At 36.2% G+C, this 21,970-nt stretch overlaps 2 protein-coding genes across 3 annotated transcripts in view; one reads left to right on the top strand and one right to left on the bottom strand.

The window, feature by feature from the left end:
* Window positions 1-4,745, bottom strand: LOC118735451 (mitogen-activated protein kinase ERK-A). The gene is made up of 7 exons (XM_036465207.1): window positions 4,341-4,745; window positions 3,970-4,096; window positions 3,734-3,844; window positions 3,493-3,627; window positions 3,057-3,341; window positions 1,725-1,913; window positions 1-1,653 (listed from the first exon to the last, which is right to left on the bottom strand). Exons 1-7 carry the CDS (start codon window positions 4,586-4,588, stop codon window positions 1,528-1,530), a joined length of 1,221 nt encoding a protein of 406 aa, XP_036321100.1. The 5' UTR covers window positions 4,589-4,745; the 3' UTR covers window positions 1-1,527.
* Window positions 4,746-17,490: 12,745 nt separating this feature from the next.
* Window positions 17,491-21,970, top strand: part of LOC118735449 (ubiquitin carboxyl-terminal hydrolase CYLD) — a 9,246-nt gene continuing 4,766 nt past the window's right edge. The window contains exons 1-3 of one of the 2 annotated variants that reach the window (XM_036465205.1): window positions 17,491-17,642; window positions 17,864-18,457; window positions 18,855-19,872. In XM_036465205.1, coding sequence (XP_036321098.1) covers window positions 17,945-18,457; window positions 18,855-19,872 — 1,531 coding nt within the window. In that variant the 5' untranslated portion in view covers window positions 17,491-17,642; window positions 17,864-17,944. The remainder of the gene's footprint in view (window positions 17,643-17,863; window positions 18,458-18,854; window positions 19,873-21,970) is intronic. The other variant, XM_036465206.1, reaches the window with a different exon arrangement.

Genomic DNA, 21,970 nt, shown 5'->3' with positions numbered 1-21,970 from the left:
TTCAAATACATATGAATAACGAAACATTTATTTCCGCAGCCAATCATTGCATATAATTTATCATACATATGTATGTACATACGTACATCTTTATATATATGTACATGTCTTTACTTCGCCCACTTCATATTTAAGACTTCGACAAAACCACTTATATATGTATGAAAACATATGTTTATATATATAATTCGAGTTGTCGGCCAATGAATAGCTGGATTTGATTTAATATAACGATTTAGTTAGTTGCTCTTCAACCACCATTTAGAAAGCCAAAGATATTTTGTTGTTGCAAAAACAGTAAAGGCCAAATATTTATATAAGTTGTTTTGTCAAAAGTTCACAGTTACATATCCACCGACATCAAGTGACGTTAATGGACATTAACGACCGCAGTTACATACATATTTATATACATTATGCACTTCTAACTAAAAGCAATCTTCATTTTTATATCTTCGCGTGTATATTTTTTATTTACTTGCTTGCTTGCTTTCTATGTAACTTTACTTTATACTGCCCTAATGCTTGTAGTTTACTAATATGATTTTACTTTTTAATTATTTTCCTTTCTTGGTTATACATTTTCCATTTTCATTTCAAATTTATTATTTATATTCTTCAACATGTTTTCTTTATGTTTGTAAACTCTAAAATATAAATATGTGCACAAATAGCGAAAATTTTTTAAATACATACGTAAATTCTACTACACGACATACATTTCCGCTTAAGTTATTCAACTTCTGACTGTTTCCGGCGCGTTTGTTGCAAACTTCCCATTTCTTCTCTTTGCGTTGCATTTTGCTATTTAATTTGCATTTGTTGTTTTTTTGGCTAATTTCATATTATTCCCAGTTTATTCTTTAATTTTTTTGTTGCAATCTTTTTTTTTTGTATTGTTATTTTTCTACTGCGACCGATGAAACAGACAAGACTGTTCGATTGATACGTTCAATTTGTTTTTGAGTTGTTTTTATTTTTATACATATATTTGTATTAACGTATAGAAATTGCTAATAAAGAAACAAGTTTTTAAATGGTAAATGGAATTTTTTGATATAAAATTTACGTACTTTTGTATCTAATAATGCATGTTTTTTTTTCTTCATATTTCTTTTTTGCTAAAGTTTCATAGTTGTTGTAAGTAAGAACAATGTTTACAACACAGGAAAACATTTAAAATACTAGATTTATCTTAGTAGTTAAGAAAATAATTAAACATGACGACCACGACGACGACGAAGATGAAAAGTGCAATTTAAATGTATGCATATGTTTATGTAACGAGAATCACAATGAAATGTATGCGCCAAAAATTAACGGCAACGTGCTTGAGTTAGTTAATTTGAATGCTTTTCTTTTTTTGTTTTGTTTGTTTGATTGATTGACTGACTAACTGACTGCCTGACTGAGTGCACTAAAGATTTTGGCCCAGCAAGTGTTGTTGATGACTTTGTTTTTGTAGTGTTTTAACTTAAATGCCATGTGCATTAAGCGCCAATTAAAATGATGCACACATAGAAATATTTATACCGCTTGATCTGGCTGTCGTTCCTTAAATTTAAGTGTTTCCTCAAAAATTAGTGTTTTTAAGGTTTCTCTTGGAAGATCGTCCAGTTCCATGCTGATGCTAAAAGGCACCTCCGCAACAGGCTATACAAACAAATATAACTCAAATATGTTATTTGGAATATTATTTAAGAGATAATATGTTTGGAACGTACCTCATCGGCGGGATCATAATACTGCTCTAGATATGGATGTGCCAATGCCTGCTCAACGGGTATTCGATTGTGCGGATTGAATGTTAACATTTTACCCAACAAGTCCAAGGCAAGTGGATCGGCATTCGGAAATAGCCGTGCCCATGGTACTTTTGGCTTGAATGGCAGCGATTCCAAGTAATTACGAGCCTAAAAATAAATCATTTTATTAATTTATTGAATTGGCAGATTTCTTAAACTATATATGTACTATAACTAAACAATAGTTGTGTTTGTTTACAAATTATCCAGTAACTTGCCAGCAACTCTTCAGTAACTTTATTTCTAAGAATTCGCTCTCATAGAAAAGATTGAAAGAAAAAGTACACGAACGCTATTCCAGTAATAATTTGCAAGTTTCCTACCACAATAAAAACCATTCATTCCACAATAAAAACCCACAAACAGTTTCCTTATTAGTTTAAATTTTATCCAGCAACATGCGATCAGCTGTTTTCCAAACTCGCAAATTCTTACAAGTAAAAATTTATCCAGTAAAATCCAGTAAAAACTTGCAACTTCATCCGTCATTTTTCGCTCTTTCAATTTCCCCTACTTTGTAAGTTTTTGCGTACAAAACGGCAAAACATGAAAATTCGTAAAAACTTTTACTGGATTTTACTGGAAATTAGTAAACAAACGCAACTAATTATCAGTGCTGTACGACTACGAACTCCTTCCCACGACAGTCGGGTCTACGTAACCGGAACGACCCAGATTGATATCTGGACAAGGTCTGTCACTCCAGCAACACTCCTCAAAAATTCATTGGGGAATATGTATGCTGTAACAACAATTACGAATTACTATTTAATTCTTGATATAATCCGACTGTCAGAAATAACAAACTACTAGGTGCCTAGGTTAACTTCGAAAGTAGAAATTCTTTGAAGAAATTATAGGCCTTATGAATAAAAAATAAATAAATACGTTTTCTTATAATTTCAACCTTTTATTCGAATTGTTCAAATAAATTTAAGTATATGGTCTGAAATTTTAAGAAAAAGCAATTGCTTATTTATATTCAAGGCCCAATAGCCTAGATAATTGCAATACGACAAAATGAATGTGTAGATCCTGTGTGAAATAAGCACGGGCCCAATTGGTACCATGAGTGTGGATACAACCTCCAGCAACCAATTTAAGATAAATTTTCCTAACGACAATATTCATAAGCCTACCGCGAGTTGAGCTGGACGAAAACGACTGAAAGATTACCTAATTATAGGAAGAGCCAAGTGACCGTAACATCAATAACCGAGAAAGGCCACATTTAAAAATATTTCTAGTTACCTTTTCATTTATGATGCATTCTAAATCTTCCTTTGAAGGCGACCCTAATACCCCCAAAATATGATTCAATTGATCCAGATAGTGTTTGCCTGGAAATATAGGACGATTGCTCAGCATTTCGGCCAGTATGCAACCGACGGACCAAATATCGATCGATTTTGTATAGCCCTTGGAGTTAAGCATTATTTCGGGAGCTCGATACCATCGCGTAGCAACATATTCTGTCAAGAAGCCGGTGTGATCGTGATCCGGATCAGCTACGCGCGCCAAACCAAAATCGCATATCTAGAATAAAAAAGGTTAAGTTCTACATTTTTAGAATTAATATTTCTTTTTCATTAACCGGTGCATTCGATTTGAACGATTTTTTGAGAAATATTTGTAAATCGTATCAAATTTATATTGACAAATGACTAACATTCTTTACATAACTCACCTTAAGATCACAAGTGGTATTTAGCAAAAGATTGCTTGGCTTCAAATCCCGATGTAATACATTCGCCGAATGAATGTACTTTAAACCACGCAAAATTTGATAAAGGAAATAACAAATGTGATCATTGCTAAGCCTCTGCAAAATAAGAACGGGTACAAAGTATTTATTAGCAAAGGGAATTTTAAGGACACTTATGTATGCACATATGTTTAAAGTACATAAATTTGTTAAATAATCATACCTGAGTTTTAAGTAGTTTGTAAAGATCAGTCTCCATTAAACACTGTACAATATATACATCCCTCATCTGTTCTATGCTATCTACTCGCAATATATCTCGAATATCAATTATCTACAAAGAGGGAATAAAAACAAAACATACGCAACCAAATGATTAGTAATCACTTTACAAATAAACCAACTAGGGGGTTTGTCATAATGGTGGGAAGAAGTGGTCGTCATGAGTTGCTTACTCACATTTTCATGTTTAAAGCGGGTTAAAATTTTGATTTCTCTCAACGTGCGCTGACAATAGGTTTGATGTTCGAAAGGCGAAATTTTCTTTATAGCAACTTTAGTATTTGTTAATGTATCCAGCGCCGATCTAAATAAAAACGAAAATAGTCATACATATTACTTCTAGAAGATAAAGAAAGTATTTATTGCAAATTTATGATGATACTATAGCTGGCTTGGGCCTGTTGAGTACGTACGACATAAATTTTGCCATTTTTCGACTTTACATTAGCCACACCCTGTGCCTTCGCAGGGATCACAATATGAGTATATATATACATATGTATAATGAAAGTTGTTCCGAGGCAGATGTTACCCGCTGTAATACTTACACCACCATACCATAGGCACCTTCGCCAATGTAAGTCAAGTCCCTGTAGCGTGGTCCAACTTCAAACATTTGTCCGCGTATGACTTCCGCATTTGGATTCGAGGCCGCATTTGCAGCAGACGATACTGCACTGCTATTGGCATTGCCATGGACCCCTGCCACAGCCGTGTTATTTGCAGCCGGAACTGCACCATTGTTTCCACCAATGGGACCGGTGGTGGACTGTGTGCCACTTGCCGCCTCTGCCATAGACGCGCTTGTTCCGGTGCGGTTGTTAAACGAGCGTAAAATTCACAAAAATTATGCGACGCAACGCGCTTTTATACGTGTGTATACGCACAATTATGTATATTGGAAAAATGTCAAGCGGAATTCGTCACCACCAGTTGGCAGTTGGTACCAAATGTCACAGCAAAACAAAAAAGCGATAAACAGAACAATGAATGTCAGAACAGGGATAGACCACAAAACTTCCACTGGAATGCACTACCGGACGTCACTGGAATGCACTACCGGAAGTATAGTGTGATAAACACTGGTTTCACCCTGTTGCATTTGGTCCCAACCGATATTTGGTACCATATAATATCCCATTCCTTGTATGGTGAGTGCTATCTCACATTCTTACATTGAGGAAAAATCCCAAAGCGATTGGCGCTAGCGCAGTTAACGGTAATTTTAGTTAAAACGGTTGAAAAATCATAATCGTTATTTCAGTTACTACGTACTTGTTTCCTAAAATTTAATAAAGTTTTCAAATGGCTGCAAGGCGATGCATTTCAGCTGTCAGTAAAAGGTTTTTTTTTTAATCTCGCAGCCTTTTTATGTTGCGTTCAATGCAAGTTCAATGAATATTTTAGTATTAAAAAAGTTTAAAACCAGGTCCATTCATTTTAACTACTGTCAGGCTAGGAAGGATAGCTAATCAACATTTGCGATGTAGGATTCTCTGGAGGTTGTGGAATTGCCGTCATATTTAAAGCTTAGTTTTTGTATATCCGGATATTCGAATGTCTGATTAAAAGTCCGAATACATATCTAATTCAAATATTCGAATATGCGGATATCCGTGTAATATCAATAAAATGAACGGATATTAACCACATAGCTAAATTAACGGATATTAACCGAGTATAAACCGGATATCCGGGTAACAAAATAGAACCGGTCATTCTGATATTCGGATTTGTCTACATATATAAACAAATATTCGACCGGATATCCGAATACAAGAATAGTCCCAGTCCTACTTACTATACGGGCCTGCCGTAGCCCGTGTGAGTTCTTCCAATGGGCTTTCCTAAGCAGTCGCTCCTCTACTCATAGATCTCCCTTGATGGTATATGCACATACAAAGATTTTAGAGAATTTCGCAGAACTTTTTAACTACCGGGTCCCGAATAAGGTGCGACTCTCAAAGAGGCACCCTTGGTCATTAGATGAGGTTAGTTTAGCAACTCGAGACCTACGCGAAGGTTAAAGCTCCTAAGGAAGCTGGACCGCTGGCAGCATAAATTTTACCCTGGAACGCAGTAAGCCGAGATAGGCTGAAGTGTGATAAATATCCCACTATAATACTAAGTATTACTCGCAGGATAGCATGACACACATAAGAGAGGAGCTCTACAGAGCGGGAAAACAGAGCCCCACAAAAGAACATATAACCAACAGAATCTCAGCATGGAGTTAGCTTGTTGGCTTTACCTGCACTTCGAATTTTACTTACTGTACAGAGAGTTTTCAAGAAAAAATCGACCGAAATTACAAGAATGGAAGGAACCCATCGTGCACTAAAAATGGAGGTGATGTACCAACAATTCATTATTGGGAATACCTTTTAAAAATTTCTCAGACTTTGTAGCGGATGGGCTCTGTCGGTAAGATTGTAATTGAGGTGAGGAGATACAAAGTGGCGGTAGGTTTGCTCGCTTCGTATCGCTAGTGACCGCGGGCCGGCCACATCGGGACGGCGTAGTTACATACACAGACACCGATCGTCCAGTGGGCTTGTGCGTAGCGTATAAGAACCTAGACAGTTCCCCAAATAAGTCGTTAATGCGATTGCACAAATTATCGTTCCCATGAAAAAACAGTCATCGGCGTAGGAGATAATTGAAGTGCCCTCAGGCAGTTAGCATTGTGCAGGAAACGTACCAATTCGACGGGGGTTGGACCAGAGGGAGAGCGGTGTTAGCAGAGTTGCCTTGAGAGGGTAAGTGAAGAGGTGGTTCTTGTCATGCGGGGAATCTTTAGTATGTCGGGGTCGAGTCTGGATAGATTGGAATTCAGACGGCTACAGTATCCAGACCGTAATGCGGAGCTCAATTGGACCTTGGACCAGAGTAATGTGGAGCTCAATTGGAAGCTGAAGCTCGTTGAAGTCGAGAGGTTTTATTTTAGTTGCGTTGATTGGGCGCAGTTGCGCGTGTTTTTCACGGCAATTTAAGTTCGCTATCGACCACAGCTGCTAATTGTGCTCTTATGACGGCATTCACAGGACGGGAGCCTATGTAGGTCATAACAGTCTCCCAGTGAATGCCGCTGATTTCCAGACTACACAGTCGGCAGATCCATTATTTGTTGGACGTTACGTTGGACCTCGTCCTTCAATCCATAGAGATGCGTTCCGACGTGTCAGAATGGAGGATTCGCCTCGAGCATGTGTCTGTTCAGGGATTGTGCCTCTTTACTGGAAGCATTTGATCCTATCTATGGTTTTCCGGCGAGATCAGAAGGCATCTTGTCGTTGTCACGAGTCCGGCCATTTGGCAAGTCTGTAGCTTCGTCCAGCTAGTCGTGGCCATCAAACAGGCGCTGTATAATTTAGAACTGGCTGGCCATTTGCCTTGTATGCTGCCAACGCCTCTTTGGTTTTACCACAGGTGCTGCCGGAGGATGGTTCCGTGCGCAGTAGTGGACAACTTCTGACTGCCATTCACCTGGGAGTGGCCAGAAGTGATTCTTGTGCGTAATCCGGTGGACGAACGTCTAGACACAATCCGCACCAAAGCTAGATTCTTCAACATCTCGCTCATCTGCGCCCATGCCCCGACGGAAGAGAAAGATGAGGCGTCCAAGGATCTCTTCTATGAGCGCTTGGAACGTACATATGAGCGCTGCCCCCGACACGATGTCAAAATCGTGCTTGGCGATTTTAATGCCAAGGGGGGCAAGGAAGGGATCTTTGGCGCCACTGTCGGAAAATTCAGCCTCCACGACGAAACATCCGATAACGGACTGAGGCTGATCGACTTTGCCGGGGCCCGAAACATGGTAATATGTAGTACTAGGTTCCAGCATAAGAACATCCACCGAGCTACATGGCTGTCTCCAGATCGAAAAAGGAGAAACCAAATCGATCATGTTGTGATAGACGGAAGGCATGCTTCAAGCGTTTTAGACGTACGTACACTCCGAGGGCAAAAATTTTTTTACCACACTTTTTTAAGCTTCTTCTTTTTCACCATATTTTTTAAAAACTTTCGTATACAATATTGCCACAGTTACGATTTTGTTTTTCAAATTTTATGGAATTACTGACTAATAACGTAAATCTATAACGGCGCGTTTGCATTAGACAAAGAACTTAAGGGCTGAACCAAGGCGTTTGTTTCATCAGCTGTGAGTAGCGTTTGATTGTCAAAATTTTGAATTTCGTTAGTGAGTGAGTGAAAACGTGAGAGTGTTTGCATTTTCTGTCGCTCTTTTTCATTCGGGGAAAAATAGCTGAAATTTGACAATGGCCCGCTAAAAGCAAAAACAAAGTACAAGTAATTGTTGTATTTGTTCCATCGATACCATGAACCAAAAATACAAGATCACCTAATCAAAGAAGCAGAAAAAAGTATATTTCTGAGTGTTTTTGACATCTGCCTAAGAATGAAAACAAACAAAGAAAACGAAAAAGGCGCGGTGATTGAGTGCGATTAAATTGGTATTTATTATAAAATATACAAAGTGAAACTTGATGACAATTAGCAAAAAAAGTTCATAAAATATGGTTTTCATGATTGAAAGTGTTTTACAATCGCATATCACGGGTCGATTTTTCAATGCCAACGTTCTGGCCACAAACGTGCACCCACTTTTCACGCAAATTTACGCCTTTTGGCAAACCAAACATACACACAAACTTGTTCCGATCACACAGCACTTTATTTTATATCATAAATATGTAATAAACCAAAATTTATAATTAAAATCGCTGCAGAAAACACATTCAATCGCTAAAAAATCACTCCGAAGGGGTAGAAGACGGTGTAAACAAAATCGAAAAACGTCAAAAACGCTACGAAAACTTTTTTCTGAAAATCGATTACAAATACAACGATGGCTGATTAGGTGATCTGTAGTCGTTGGTTCATGCATCGATACCACCTTATATGTATTAGAGATGGGCGATCTCGTGACTTTTGAGGAACAACGTCATTTGTGACTGTGACTTTGCAGTCACAGTGATTTTCATCCGTGACTGTGACAAGAACAGTGACAACAAAGTTGCAAAACAGAAATCTTTTGCCGAGTGAACTAAGGGCATTTATTTGGCATCACTAACTATTTTCGTCGTTTGTTGTGGTCATTCATACTCGATTTTAATGGTGTGAAATTCTAATATCAAAAAACATTAATCAGATTTTAGTCTTAAATAACCTATCATTATAAGAAATTTTCTATAAGGTTAACATCACCACCGTCACAGCTCGTTTCAGCAACTGTGACTGTAACTGTGACTGTGACTGTTACTGGTATTGTGGAAGGCGCAATCCTGTACAAAAACATAATTGCGACTGGTCCCTTGTCACAGTCTGACACGGGACTTTTTGGAAGTTGTCACAGCAGTTACCCGTGACTTTTGAGTAACCGTGACAAAGTCACAGGTACGCGAATATCTGCCACCTCTAATATGTATTCGCCTTGGGCTGAACCAACTAACAAGATCACGCAATCGGAAAAGAATGAAAAAAGTAAATTTCTGAGCGTTTTTGACAACTGCCTAAAAAGGAAAACAAACAAAGAAACCGTAAAAGGCGCGGTGATTGACTGCGATTAGATTGGTATTTATTATAAAATATAAAAAGTGAAACTTGATGACAATTAGCAAAAAAAGTTCATAAAATATGGTTTTAATGATTGAGAGTGTTTTACAATCGCATATTATCGGCACCGGCCGATTTTTCAATGCCAACGTTCTGACCACAAATGTGCACCCACTTTTCACGCAAATTTAGGCCTCTTGGCAAATCAAACAGACGCACAAACCTGTTCCAGTCACAAAGCACTTCATTTTATATCATAAATTTGTAACAAATCAAAATTTCTAATTAAAATCGGTGCAGAAAACACATAAAATCGCTAAAATATCACTACGAAGAGGTAGAAGACGATGTAAACAGAACCAAAAAACTTTTTTCTGAAAATCGTTTACAAATACAACGATGGCGGATTACGTGATCTGTAGTCGTTGGTTCATGCTTAAGGGCTTTAATAGTTGTGTTTTTTTTTACAAATTATCCAGTAACTTGCCAGCCCACAAACAGTTTCCTTATTAGTTTAAATTTCATCCAGCAACATGCGATCAGCTGTTTTTCGTACTGGTAAATTCTTACAAGTAAAAATTTATCCAGTGAAATCCAGTAAAAACTTGCAACTTCAACTGTCATTTTTCGCTCTCTTAATTTCCCCTACTTTGCAAGTTTTTGCGTACAAAAACGCCAAAACATGAAAATACGTAAAAACTTTCACTGGATTTTACTGGAAATGAGTAAAAAACGCAACTAATGTAGAATACCTGCAATTCCCAATTTAAAAAGATTTATATTAGCGGCATAAGTGCAGAATACGGCCCGTTAAGCTAGAACAAAACGAAAAAGTGGGCGTGATCCGCCTTTTTCCCTCATTTTAATGGTATACAATTTTTTTGGTGCAAACTTATATTTTCGGTGCTATGGAGAGGCGAAGGGGGAATTTTCGAAAATTTAAAATGGCTTTAATTCGAAAAATTCCCGCCCGAATTTAAAAAAATTGGTATCGTTAGAAAGGTAAACAAAATCACTTTTTCCAATATACACATTTGTATAATTTATGTGCATAAATTTTTAGAAAACTCATTTAATAGAAAAATATTTTATTTTTCTAGGAAAAAACAAGTTTTACTAAAAAATATGTGTAACTAATGATACATCAAACTATAATAGGTTAATAGAGCATAAAAATACCTTTCATTTAACATATAACTTTTTATAGTTCGATTTAAATACCGTGAGTACTTTTGTTTTACTGGTGTTCATGAAGGGAGAAATTACCATACTGATGCTTATGATCGCGAACGGGACGACTGCGGGAGAAAGATGTTCTGCGCTAAAATACTTCCGCCGTTATAATCCCTAAGTGCGGCCGAAGGCCGCCTACGCAGAAAGGTGTTCTCTGCAAAATGTATTCAGCCCCCCTTCTTTGGCAACACAGAAAGGAGAATTCTACTGCCTGAGGTTTATAATCCCTAAGTGCGGCCGAAGGCCGCCTACGCAGAAAGGTGTTCTCTGCAAAAGGTGGTCTGCCCCCTTCTTTGGCAACGCAGAAAGGAGAATTCTACTGCGTAGGGAACCGTTTGAAAAAAGGGGAAAAACGGAGTTTTCTTAGGCAAACTGAGCAGTTTGAAGTGGAATATTACCCAAATAACAGAAACCGTGGGATTTTTTAATAATTTTTTGAATAAAGTATAAAAAAGTTTATTAAAAATAGAAGAAACAAGTTTTAATAAAAAAAATGTTCTTTTTAACAAATATATTTTTGCGTAGAATTCCTTTCTGCGTAGGCGGCCTTCGGTCGCACTTAAGAATTATAACCCTCAGGCAGTAGAATTCTCCTTTCTGTGTTGCCAAAGAAGGGGGCTCAACACCTTTTGCAGAGAACACCTTTCTGCGTAGGCGGCCTTCGGCCGCACTTAGGGATTATAACTCTCAGGCAGTGGAATTCTCCTTTCTGTGCTGCCAAAGAAGGGGGGCTGAACATCTTTTGCAGAACACCTTTCTGCTTTTATTTAATGAATTGTGATTAATTGGTGAATATTAAAGTCGTTAAGAAAATTATAACTAATCGAGTAAAGTGTAAAGTGAAGGGGAATACAAAAATAAATTGGTGAAGTGGCTACTTTAAGGAGAATAGGAGTGATAAATGTAAGCTAATTTCCGAATTTTACAAAAAGGGCATATTTAAAACGCAATTTGTAAATAAATTAGGGACCAAAAATTGCAAAAGTGGGTGTTCAAATAATTAGTGCGCTCCAGCATGTCTACGATTTGCAGGATTTAGTCCAAAGTTGTTCCCGTACGTACACTCTCGTGAGAGTAATTGAGCAACTGTTCCCAGAATGAAATTTCAAGATAGTCCGGAGGTTTTCTTCTGGCAAATTCATGAAAAGTGTCAAACTATAGGTAAAGTTGCATTTGTGCACAAAAACAAAACGCGGTGAAAGCAAATAACCGCACATTTGTTAAAAAATTGAAGTAAATAATTAAATATTCGAATATATATGCAATTATTATTAATTGTATAGATTTTAATAGTTATTTAGTGATCTTGCAGCCTAATCAGTCTTGTACTAATGACAAGTAAACAAACCAAATGACGTTTTTGCTGGAAAGTGCTTTTTGCGTTCCCGTACACTTCTGCATCTGTTCTCCTGTTACTCTCACTTGAGAGAGTAAAATCGTAGTTTGACATTTTCACAGGTGGTTTTAGTCCGAAGAATACTGGAACAAACTAAGTGCGTGTGTACACGGTGCAGTGAACAAAGGTGGCGCCGTCAGTGGTACCGCTACTTTGGTTTTGACAGTTGTGGTAACTTGTAAATAAACCTTTGTTTACAAATCAGCGGCAAAGAGAATTTTAATTATAAGTGAAAAATCAGTTTAAATGGTGTTAATTTGCAACTTCTGAGTGATTTTTGAGTTAAAGACTGCGTAAAAACTGATAAAAGGAAGTGCCGTGTGTTAAATTTCGACAGCCGTTAAGATGCGAGATGACTAGATGATGCAAGTGTAGCGCTGTGACGAATCGCGGCATTTTGTGTACATAGGGTACGGTAAAGCCGTTCTCGAAATATATCTTTTTTATTATATTGACAGCATTGCACACAATGACTTCGCTTCTGCTCCAAGCATCCTCCTTTAGCAAGTTAACTAATCAATCCCGCTGAGATGCTGCCGCAGTTTGCTGCATCAGCCTTAATTGTGAAGAAATGGAGTGCGCTAAAACGTTTGCTGCAGCAGCTTCGATTGCAAAGCACTCGATCGAGTGCACTAAAACGTTCACTTTTCTCTAATAGATTATGTGAAAATGCAATATTTTCGCATGTAGCAAAATTAAACACGTTTTCGCTGTAAGTGAACTGTTTTGGCCGTTTCAACACGTTCTTCATTTTTTCTCTATTCTTTGTTTACTTGTACACAAATGTCAACGGCCAGGACGGCGCGATCTTGTACTCTATCATTCTTGGTGTGTGTAGACCATAGATGGGCACACCAATACAGTCTCATTTTGTCATGGTATTCGTGAATCGCGCTGAGTAACAGTTGCCACTTTTCTATATTGTACAAAAGTGCGTCGTTTTTTGCGCGTGTTAGAAAACGCTCTTACAAATTTATATTTAATTTTTATTATGAACATGAAACGAAAATAATAAAATATAATAAAAAAATAATGAAGAAATAATTTCAAATAATGAATTATGAAATTAATTTTTATAAGTACATATGTACGCGCATGAAAAGTTTTTTTAATTTAATTTCATTAAACTAATGTTTTAAAAAATGATAGTTTATTCAACAACAAAATTCACGAATTTAAAATTTCTAAACTTTGTAAAAAACTCAGTATTCAATAAAGTATACTAAATATATTAAATTGCCGTATCGTACATACATATATACATAAAACCCATTACAAAACACTTTCAATTGGTTTACACAGTTCGGCAGTTTGACTTTTTTACCATGACAAATAATGTTGCCTTATATTAAAAGTACGATTCCAAGTAGTCGTATTACCACGTAACAAGCATTAGGCATTATTGGCTTTTCTTAAAACCAAAAACTATAATTGGCACTCATACGCAGCCATTTTGGGCATTGTTACATATATAGGTGGCAACAACGCGCTAAAATTACGAATAAAAATATTCAACGGCGAAGCGTGTTGTTACTCTCATGAAAACTGAAAGCAGACTGAAGTGAAATTCGCTGCCAGGGTTGCCACTTTGGTAAATTGTTACCAAAATTGGTAGAAAAAATTTGGGTTGCTGAAAAGGTAAATTTTTTCTCATTTTGGTAGATTTTTGTTGAAATTTTCGTTCCCGATTTATTTTTCGTAGTTATATTTATATTATAAATTTCTTTGCATACTTTTTATATACTTACATACGTATATATGTATATCGATATAAGGCGAACATATCGCGTACCATTTAAAACTCATTTTACTGGAATCCCGAGGAGCTTTTGATTGCCTAAATATTTTAAATTATTATTTAAAGAAAGATAAAGAAAAAATTGACAGGTATGTAATGACGCACTGTGATCGCTCGCAAAAAAAATTAAATCAACGCCATTTTTTATCAATAGAAATTGTTAAAGAAAAAAAAAGACAAGCGGCAAAAAATTAAAAAAAAAATCAACGGGAAGCACATTGTGAGATATACTCAAGTATTATTTGCTTTAAAACTCGGTACCTTAAATTGTTCTAAAAATTCAGAGTAAAAAATTCGAAATTTGGACGAAAATTTTCTGAATTTTTCTAAATGTTGTATATAGTTTGAATCCTTAATTTTTATGGATTTAGTTAAAGTAACAAAAAAGTTTACTTGCAAAACATTGCGAATAATAAAAAAATCACCAAGTGCTTTTTTGAGTCACTGTATTTGTTTATAATAACTCGAGTTGAAGTTTTTCAAATTATGAAGTTTCGTTGTTGCCATTGGTTTCATCACTTCCGCTTTTGGTTGAAAGAAACTGCGAATATGCCAATAATATGACTCAAATACCGTATAATTAGTTAAATAAAAAGTTCCTTAAAAACAATTTTAATTCTTATTGAAATAACTAAAAAAATAAAAAACTATAGTTTTAATTAAAATAAATAAAAAAATAACAAAACTATAGCTTTTATTAAAAGGACCTTATTATTGGTAGATATTTTCCAGATTTGTTAGATTTTTCTCAAGTGGATGGTAAATTTTTTTTTTCGTCAGTGGCAACCCTGTTCGCTGCGTCGTTTCTGTATACGTATAAGCGCTGCGACGCAGACGCTACTCGCGAGAAGCGTTTTGCCCATCATTGCTGTAAATTCACAACAATCAACTCATTGTTCTTCGCCACATTCTTTGTTTACCCATTGCCACAAATGTCATTCTGCGGAAATGCGCAACTTCTGTCAACTTCAACATAACCTCCAAATTTGGTTGTAAATTGTTGCTTATTTTATGCGTAAACACACTCAGCTCACACATATAAATAACCAAAAATACTTTCAAATTGATTAGAATCCACTTAAACAAGTAACTAAATACTTTTCAACATGCATTAGCACAGTACACTTTTCTTTTGTTTACAATTTGGTTGCCAAACACGCAATAGCTGATCGTTTGACACAGATCTTGCCAGCGAAAAATCTTCGGACTAAAACTGGTAACTTCTGACAGAGAGAGGATCTTTTTTACTCTCTTTTTTGTCCTCTCAATAGTCAGAGAACCGAGTACGGGATCGATTTCCAGTCAAATCTGACTGATTCTGACTATTTCTGACTATTTCTGACTAGTCCGGACTCGTATGGGATCGCAACTATAATTGTCTTGACAATATTGTCCGGTGTAAACCCTAAGTTAAGAAATGTCAAAACATGTAAACAAAGCATGAACGAAAGACACAAGATCACGTAAGAACAAGAGAGTGAAAAAAGTCGATTTTTTTAGCGGGTTCTACGCCATCTTGTTTCACTGGAAAACGAGCGAAAAGTAAACAAAGCAAAGAAAACAACGAAAACCAAAATTAGTCAAAATTATTGTCAGTCACTTTAAACGCACAATTTAGGTAAAATGATGCAACAAAATGCTTTAAAATGTGTTGTCATGTTGAGTTAACACTTCTTTACTTGAATAAAAGTGTAAAATAGTGGTGCTTGTGATGTAAACAAACGCTCAGCTGACGAACCCGCTTTCGCAAACTTTTTTCCCAAAACCAGTTAAAAATACAACGTCGCGTTCTTACGTGATCTTGTATTTTTGGTTCATGTAAACAAAGCATTTTTTGTGGTGCTGCCATACTTTTTAACAAAATATTTTCCATACCTAAGTACGCATTATGAAACGCAAACCTGAACAAGACCTTAAACTGTTCTTAGCTAAGATTTTTCTCAACTATAACTCAAGTTCAACTTAAGTTTAGATAGTGAAACTGGCTCTTATTAGAATTTGGGCAAACTAAGCAGTACTGCTAGCTGCCACTGCTGTATTGTGAGTCGCTTCATTTAACACCACACTTTATAAAAAACAGCTAATTTCAAAAACTGCCGCTGCCACTGCAACTGCGTTATTGTATTTTGGGCATATATGTCGCCGGAAAACTAGAAATAGATCTAACCTGGCCCCAACGACAGCTGTCGCGTAGCCCGGTCGTCGCCAAATAAATTATCTACATAGGGCCTGTGCCAGGGATGATAAATTCGTTTTTTAATTTTGTACCAAATTGCAAAAAAAAATGTACCAAATCAGCCGAAAAAGTACCAACATATATGTTTTTAAATTAGGTAAATTTCTCTATAGGTACGTTCGTTTAAAATCTCCAGTAAAACATGGCCATGAATATGTTCCTGTGAACGGGGGAAATCTGTCCTCTCACAAGAGAAAAATATCCAGTATAGTATGCGAACAGAAAGTTTGCAGAAACCTTCAAGCTCTCTGAACATCTGATGAAATTTTAGTTTTCATTAAAAAATGTAAAAAGAAAAAATTCTCCATCAACCTAAAGTTCAGGTCTCCGGATCACTGTAGCGTTTTCCAAGCAGAGATAGCCGCTATACAGGAGGCTGGGAAAATTTTTACTAGCAGAAACTAGCAGCTGTCAAAATGGATAAACAAAAATTCGCGCCAAATACTTTCCCTAGTCAAATACACCGATCATCTGATTACTTGCTAGTTTCGGCTAGTTTTGCGTTTATTTACTTTTTCTTTATTTCGCTCTCTGTGAGCGTAATTCTTTCAATTTCCTCATCTTCTTCTTCCTGATAATTATCTGCTAGAAAAGAAAAGAAACAAAGCCATTGTAATAGAAGTGAAAGCAATTGTAAAAGATAAGGGAAAATGACAAAAAACAGGTGATATGAGCTGTAGGCATTTTTTGGCAATCAGCTGATAGTGTTTTACTTATGAAGCTGTACGATTATGTCTCGTCTCTCTTTGTCGCATCACTATGTTCTTTGCCTAATACGTATTTCTTTAGTGTCTTGACAACATTACATTACATTAGACAATTGTAATTGCGTTGTCGAATTTTGGCTATGTGGACGGCTGCATTTGAATTCATGTATTCATAGTCAGCTGTTGAAGCGACGCCAACGCCAACGCAACGCCAAAGTTCTATGAGGATGGCCTTTAGAGATGCACAGAATATTATACATTTTACTGATATTCACATTTGCCGTTTTTCTTATGTTTTGAGCGCGTTTTCCCCATACGAGGCGAAAATCAAAAATCTGCCGCGGACAGAGACAAAATGTAGACCAATTTTGTTGCAAACGTTTCAGATACGGTCAAAATCGTCGCGGCCCATTTTCAAAGTAGCGAGTTGTTCTTATGGATTGTTATTGTTGTTGGAGTGACAGTCCTTCGCCAGATATAAATCTCGGTCGTTCCGGTTACGTAGACCCGACTCCTCGTGGGAACGCTTCTTCTTCTTATAGGTCTACGTTCTTTGGTTCTGCCCCTTCTAAGATTTACATTCTTTGGATTTACGTTACTTGTTGCCACTGTCTCATGAGAAGTAATCAAGGCACATTTTTATCGACGGTGTGAACTTCATATTAAGCAGCTTACCGCACACGCAATTTTGACGGCGTTAAATTAAAAAAATGTGAACGTATTGTTTTTTCAAAACAGCTGTTGGCCTTACTCATCAATGACGTGAATTTTCTGTTTTTATTATTTTATTGCTCCGATAAGGTAAATAAAACAATTCAAGTAGCTAAAAGTGATGCACTGTGTAGACAGCAATGTAAATTGTAAAAGCAAGTTGTTATAGGCGATAATACGAGCAAAGTAAGTAATTGAGCATAAATTAATAATAAAAACAAAAATACTGCTTCTAATTAAACACATTTGTGATTTCCCGCATCCATCGTCTATAGATTATAATAATTTACCACATACTAGACATTCGTTGCACTTATTACCCGACGCACTATACTTTCTCATTTTCAACCTATTTCGTTTTCTCCTTTTCATTTCTTTTGATTTGTAAAAATTTGTCTCAATTTTAGTTGTACTCCAGTTAACTTATTGAAAATTTACAAAAAACATTAACAAAAAGACACAACTTCGAAATTAAACACAACGCCGAAATGGATCTAAAGACACAGACGTTTTCGAAATATGCAATACTAGCGCGTACCACTGAGCTACGCATGCATGCTAGCGCTGAAGTGCCAAGTGATCGCCCATCTGAAGCGCAAACATTCAGTATGGTGGGCGGCACGCTTATAAAAGTTTTCCAAAGCCAAACACCTATGGAAGTGGTAGGTAATAAGAAAATGAGCACGGTACAAATACTTGATCTCGTACGCCAAGAACCGATGTATGAAAACCTTTATGAATGTCCGCAAGCTAATTTATTAAAAGTGGATGAAGCGCTCTGGCCATATGTGATTGGCATTGAAGAACCAGACAGACGATTGCGATTGATTAAGAAAGAAGAACATTGTAAATGGATAATTTATTTGAAGGTCAATGATTTAGTGCGCGTTTCCGGCGGCCAATTTGGTAAAGAGTCAACGTGGTATGACTGCATCATACGTTATATTGGACCTGTTATCGAAATGCATCCTGTTGGTTATTTCTTCGGACTGGAGTTGCTGGTATGAATTTTTTAGGTTGTGATGTGTGGTTGAACACTATTCAAAACTATTATGGGTAACTAATTTAAGAAAAATTTCACTTCTATTAAAATGAATGGTATATATGGGCTACGATTTCTAACTTCAACCTGTCATTTACCTATTGCCGACTGATTTATGATATGCCAAAGCTTTATAGATAGTTTTACAAACTTGAAGGACTTTAAAATGCGCACAAATATATGTAAATGTATTATGTGTAACTTGTTTATATCTAATATTATAAGAAATAACTAAAATTATGAAAAATTATATCAGTTATGAAAATAAAGGATTTTGGATTCAGTCCAAAATTTTATTTAGTAAAATAACTTCTTGAAACAACAAACCTTAAAAACCTGTAATAATTTTCTTTTAGCATTTGGACAGCGGTTTCTCACCACAGTCTGATCAGATTCCATTCTCGATTCAGTACACGCGTAGTGAGCCATCACTTTCCATATTCACAACAGCCGATAATCTACTCCAGTTAAACAGTGAAGACAAAAAGAAATTCTCTACACTAGACTTCATAGGTGAAACGCTAACTAAAGTACGTACCGCTATTGTGCCATCCACTTGCGCGAACGGTGTAGGTGGAAGCAGCAATACTAATTCCTTGCGGAGACAAAAAAAACCAAAAAAGAAAGCACCAACTTCGCAATTTTACGACATTCCAAGCTCTCCAACCCCTGGGAGTTCAAACTTAATTCCTAATCGAAGCAACGAGTTTGCACAGGAACACATAATGGATCGTGAAAAAGGTAAATTGAAGCGCTCGGATGAGTTGGACAACAGTACACCAATCATATCGATAGACAGTGATGACTACAAGCAAACCATTGAGAATCATGAACGCAGCTTGGAAAGACAACGAGGTTCTACTGCAACATCTGCGCCAGCATCTGCACCACCAGGTATTTTAAAACACCGACAAACGTCTGCAACCACGAATAGTGTTGCTGGTGGCGGTGTTGGTAATAAAGATGTCAGCTGTGCTGCAGCGACAGTACATCCATTGAACTTGTTAAGCATGGAAGATCGCGATATAATTGTTATAGACAAGGCTGACATACGTGAGTCAACAAAAAATGAATCAGATGTTATTGTTGTGCCTAAAAATATGCAACAAGAAGTTGACTTGGCGGAATTGTTAGGCAGCAATTGGCCAAGCACTGCTGGTGATGCCGCTGCTATACTCAATAACAAACAGCAGTTGATAAAATCACAACAAACAAGCGGCGGCGGAAGTCTGGATTCTGTACAAATGAAAGGAGCACGCAATAAATCACCCAATCCTTTAACACACTTTGGTGGCATTAAAACGGTAGAAAATGTAGCTATGGAAGGATTTATGAGCGGTGATGGAACAGCAGAAGGCATTCGTATAGCAAATAGTATGTATTCCCTTCGATTTTTTTAGTTTTATACATATTCGAAATATATTTTTGCTTATGCAAAGGTGGACAACTTCGAAGTTTAATAATTTACTATTAACAAATTAAAGAATAACTAAATATATATACGAAATTCAAAGACATGAAAGAAATGATGGCTCCTTTAAGTTATTCACCTCTGAATATTGGAAAACTTAAAAATGCAATAATATTAAAAACATTTTGAAACGTATGCAAATACTAATTTGTTAACACAGTTATTTCAATGTGACAACTTTTAAGTTAAACGCAAATTTAATAAATCACAGCCGAGTAGTTAAGAGACTCGCATAATAGTAAATACCACCGAGCAGGGCTGTCAACTATCCTTAGCTATGAGGTACCATATTAAGGATAAAAAGTTCCAAAATGTGCCAAAAAGAAAAATGAAACTCCCAAGGAAGGTGCCATCCTTTTTAGTCATGGGAAGGACCATAATAAAATAAGAACCACATTTTTAAAACAAAAGTGCAATGCAAAAATAAGATAAACCAGTTGAATATCCTTTAGAAATTACAAAATTTTAGCTGAGAAAAAGAAGTACACGCAAAGGATTTCACAAGTGCCATTTTGGCACTTTGTAGCAAATTGAAAAATGAAGTGCCATTTGATGCAAAATAGGGCCAAAAATGGCACGGTTTGAGCCAAGTTGTTAGCCCTGCCTCCGAGTGTATTTTTGCCATGAAACAATTTGATATTCCATTGCCAGTTAGTTTTTTTTTCTGCAATATAAGAAAAATACGTTCACAGTTGTAGAAATAATTAAATTCATAGTTTTAGTGTGAATTTGGACTAGTTGGTATCGGTGCCTATTTAAATGGACCACCTGTGTTGTTAAGCATTAAGTGGACTAAAGTACATACTTTATGAATTTTTATTTTATTTTTTTTTAGCATAAGATTACCACGTTTTTTTGCTTACTAGATTCAGATATATTTCATTTCATTCATAGTTAAGTGTCCTTTTTTCAGTTGAAATTTAAAGATATGTATAAGCAAACATACGCGCTGCCGTGACGATACAAAAACAAAAGTGAGTTTTGGGCAAGACTATTTGTGTAATTTTTTTTAGTAAACCTTTCGCTGGATACCCCCATATTGTGTTTTTTTATTATATTTTATTTTGATTTGTTTAATTTTTATTCATTTTGTTTTTTGACATTATTTTACCTTGTTTCATTTTATTTTACACAAAATTATTTTGTTTTTATTTAATTAAATTAAATTTAGTCAATGTTATCGTGGCTTATTAACATTTAATTTAGATATTTTTATTGAGCTTTGTACCACGATTATTTTATTGGGAAAAATGGAAAAAGCAACAAAGTCTAAGCGGTAGAAGTTATAGCACCTATTTAGGAGATCACCACATCTCCTACTCAGACTTCTTTTTCCTAGACTTCAGCAGGGATCGAACCCGCGTCATCGATGTACAAAGTCAGAAGAACTCGTGTTGCTAATTCATTTTCCTTATTCAACCTACTGCTATCAAGTGCAGCTGATTTGCCGCTATTTAAACCAAGGAATGAAACCGATTCAAAATAACGTTCCGGTTTGGGTTTCGGTTTTGCCAAGTGTATCGGTTTCGGTTTTGGATTCGTTCTTCAAAACTTTTTTCGGTTTTGGTTTCGGTTTCGTTCCGGTTTCGGTTTTTCACAGAAATTTTGTTGATATTATTTAAATCACAATGTCATAAAGGTTGAGGAAAGAAAATTGAAAATTACAGTTCACTGATAATATCAACACTAGGTTCTTTCCCTAACAATCCGGACCGGATTTGGTAGTTAGAGAATAAGAGAAACATTTTCTTTCAAAAATGGAACAAAGTCCAGAAGTACGGCAACGCAAAAAACCACGTGCCCACAAGTCGACAAACAGCTGATTCACGCTGTTCTTGTTTTTGTCACTTATGTGACTTACCATGTTCTGACCGACATCGGAAACATGTTTTCGTTGCTAAAACTGGTTTTCGACCTAAAACTTGTGTTTTCGTCCATGTAAAATCTGTCAAACGAAAACCAGTTTTCGCTGAAAACTACACAGATACACAGCAACAACGT

This window comes from Rhagoletis pomonella, unplaced genomic scaffold (assembly GCF_013731165.1).
Source record: "Rhagoletis pomonella isolate Grant_MI unplaced genomic scaffold, Rhpom_1.0 Rhpom_scaffold_00003, whole genome shotgun sequence".
In the NCBI taxonomy this organism is placed as follows: domain Eukaryota; kingdom Metazoa; phylum Arthropoda; class Insecta; order Diptera; family Tephritidae; genus Rhagoletis; species Rhagoletis pomonella.
The sequence above is the reverse complement of the archived record's forward strand: the minus strand, read 5'-3'. Positions and strand labels throughout refer to the sequence as shown.

Excerpts from the sequence above, each read along its gene's own strand:
- LOC118735451 (XM_036465207.1), bottom strand. The coding sequence starts at position 4,588 with ATGGCAGAGGCGGCAAGTGGCACACAGTCCACCACCGGTCCCATTGGT. Across the intron at positions 4,097-4,340 it reads GGTGCCTATGGTATGGTGGT|ATCGGCGCTGGATACATTAA; the intron begins GTAAGTATTACA and ends GTTTTTATTTAG. Across the intron at positions 3,845-3,969 it reads CCCGCTTTAAACATGAAAAT|ATAATTGATATTCGAGATAT; the intron begins GTGAGTAAGCAA and ends CCCTCTTTGTAG.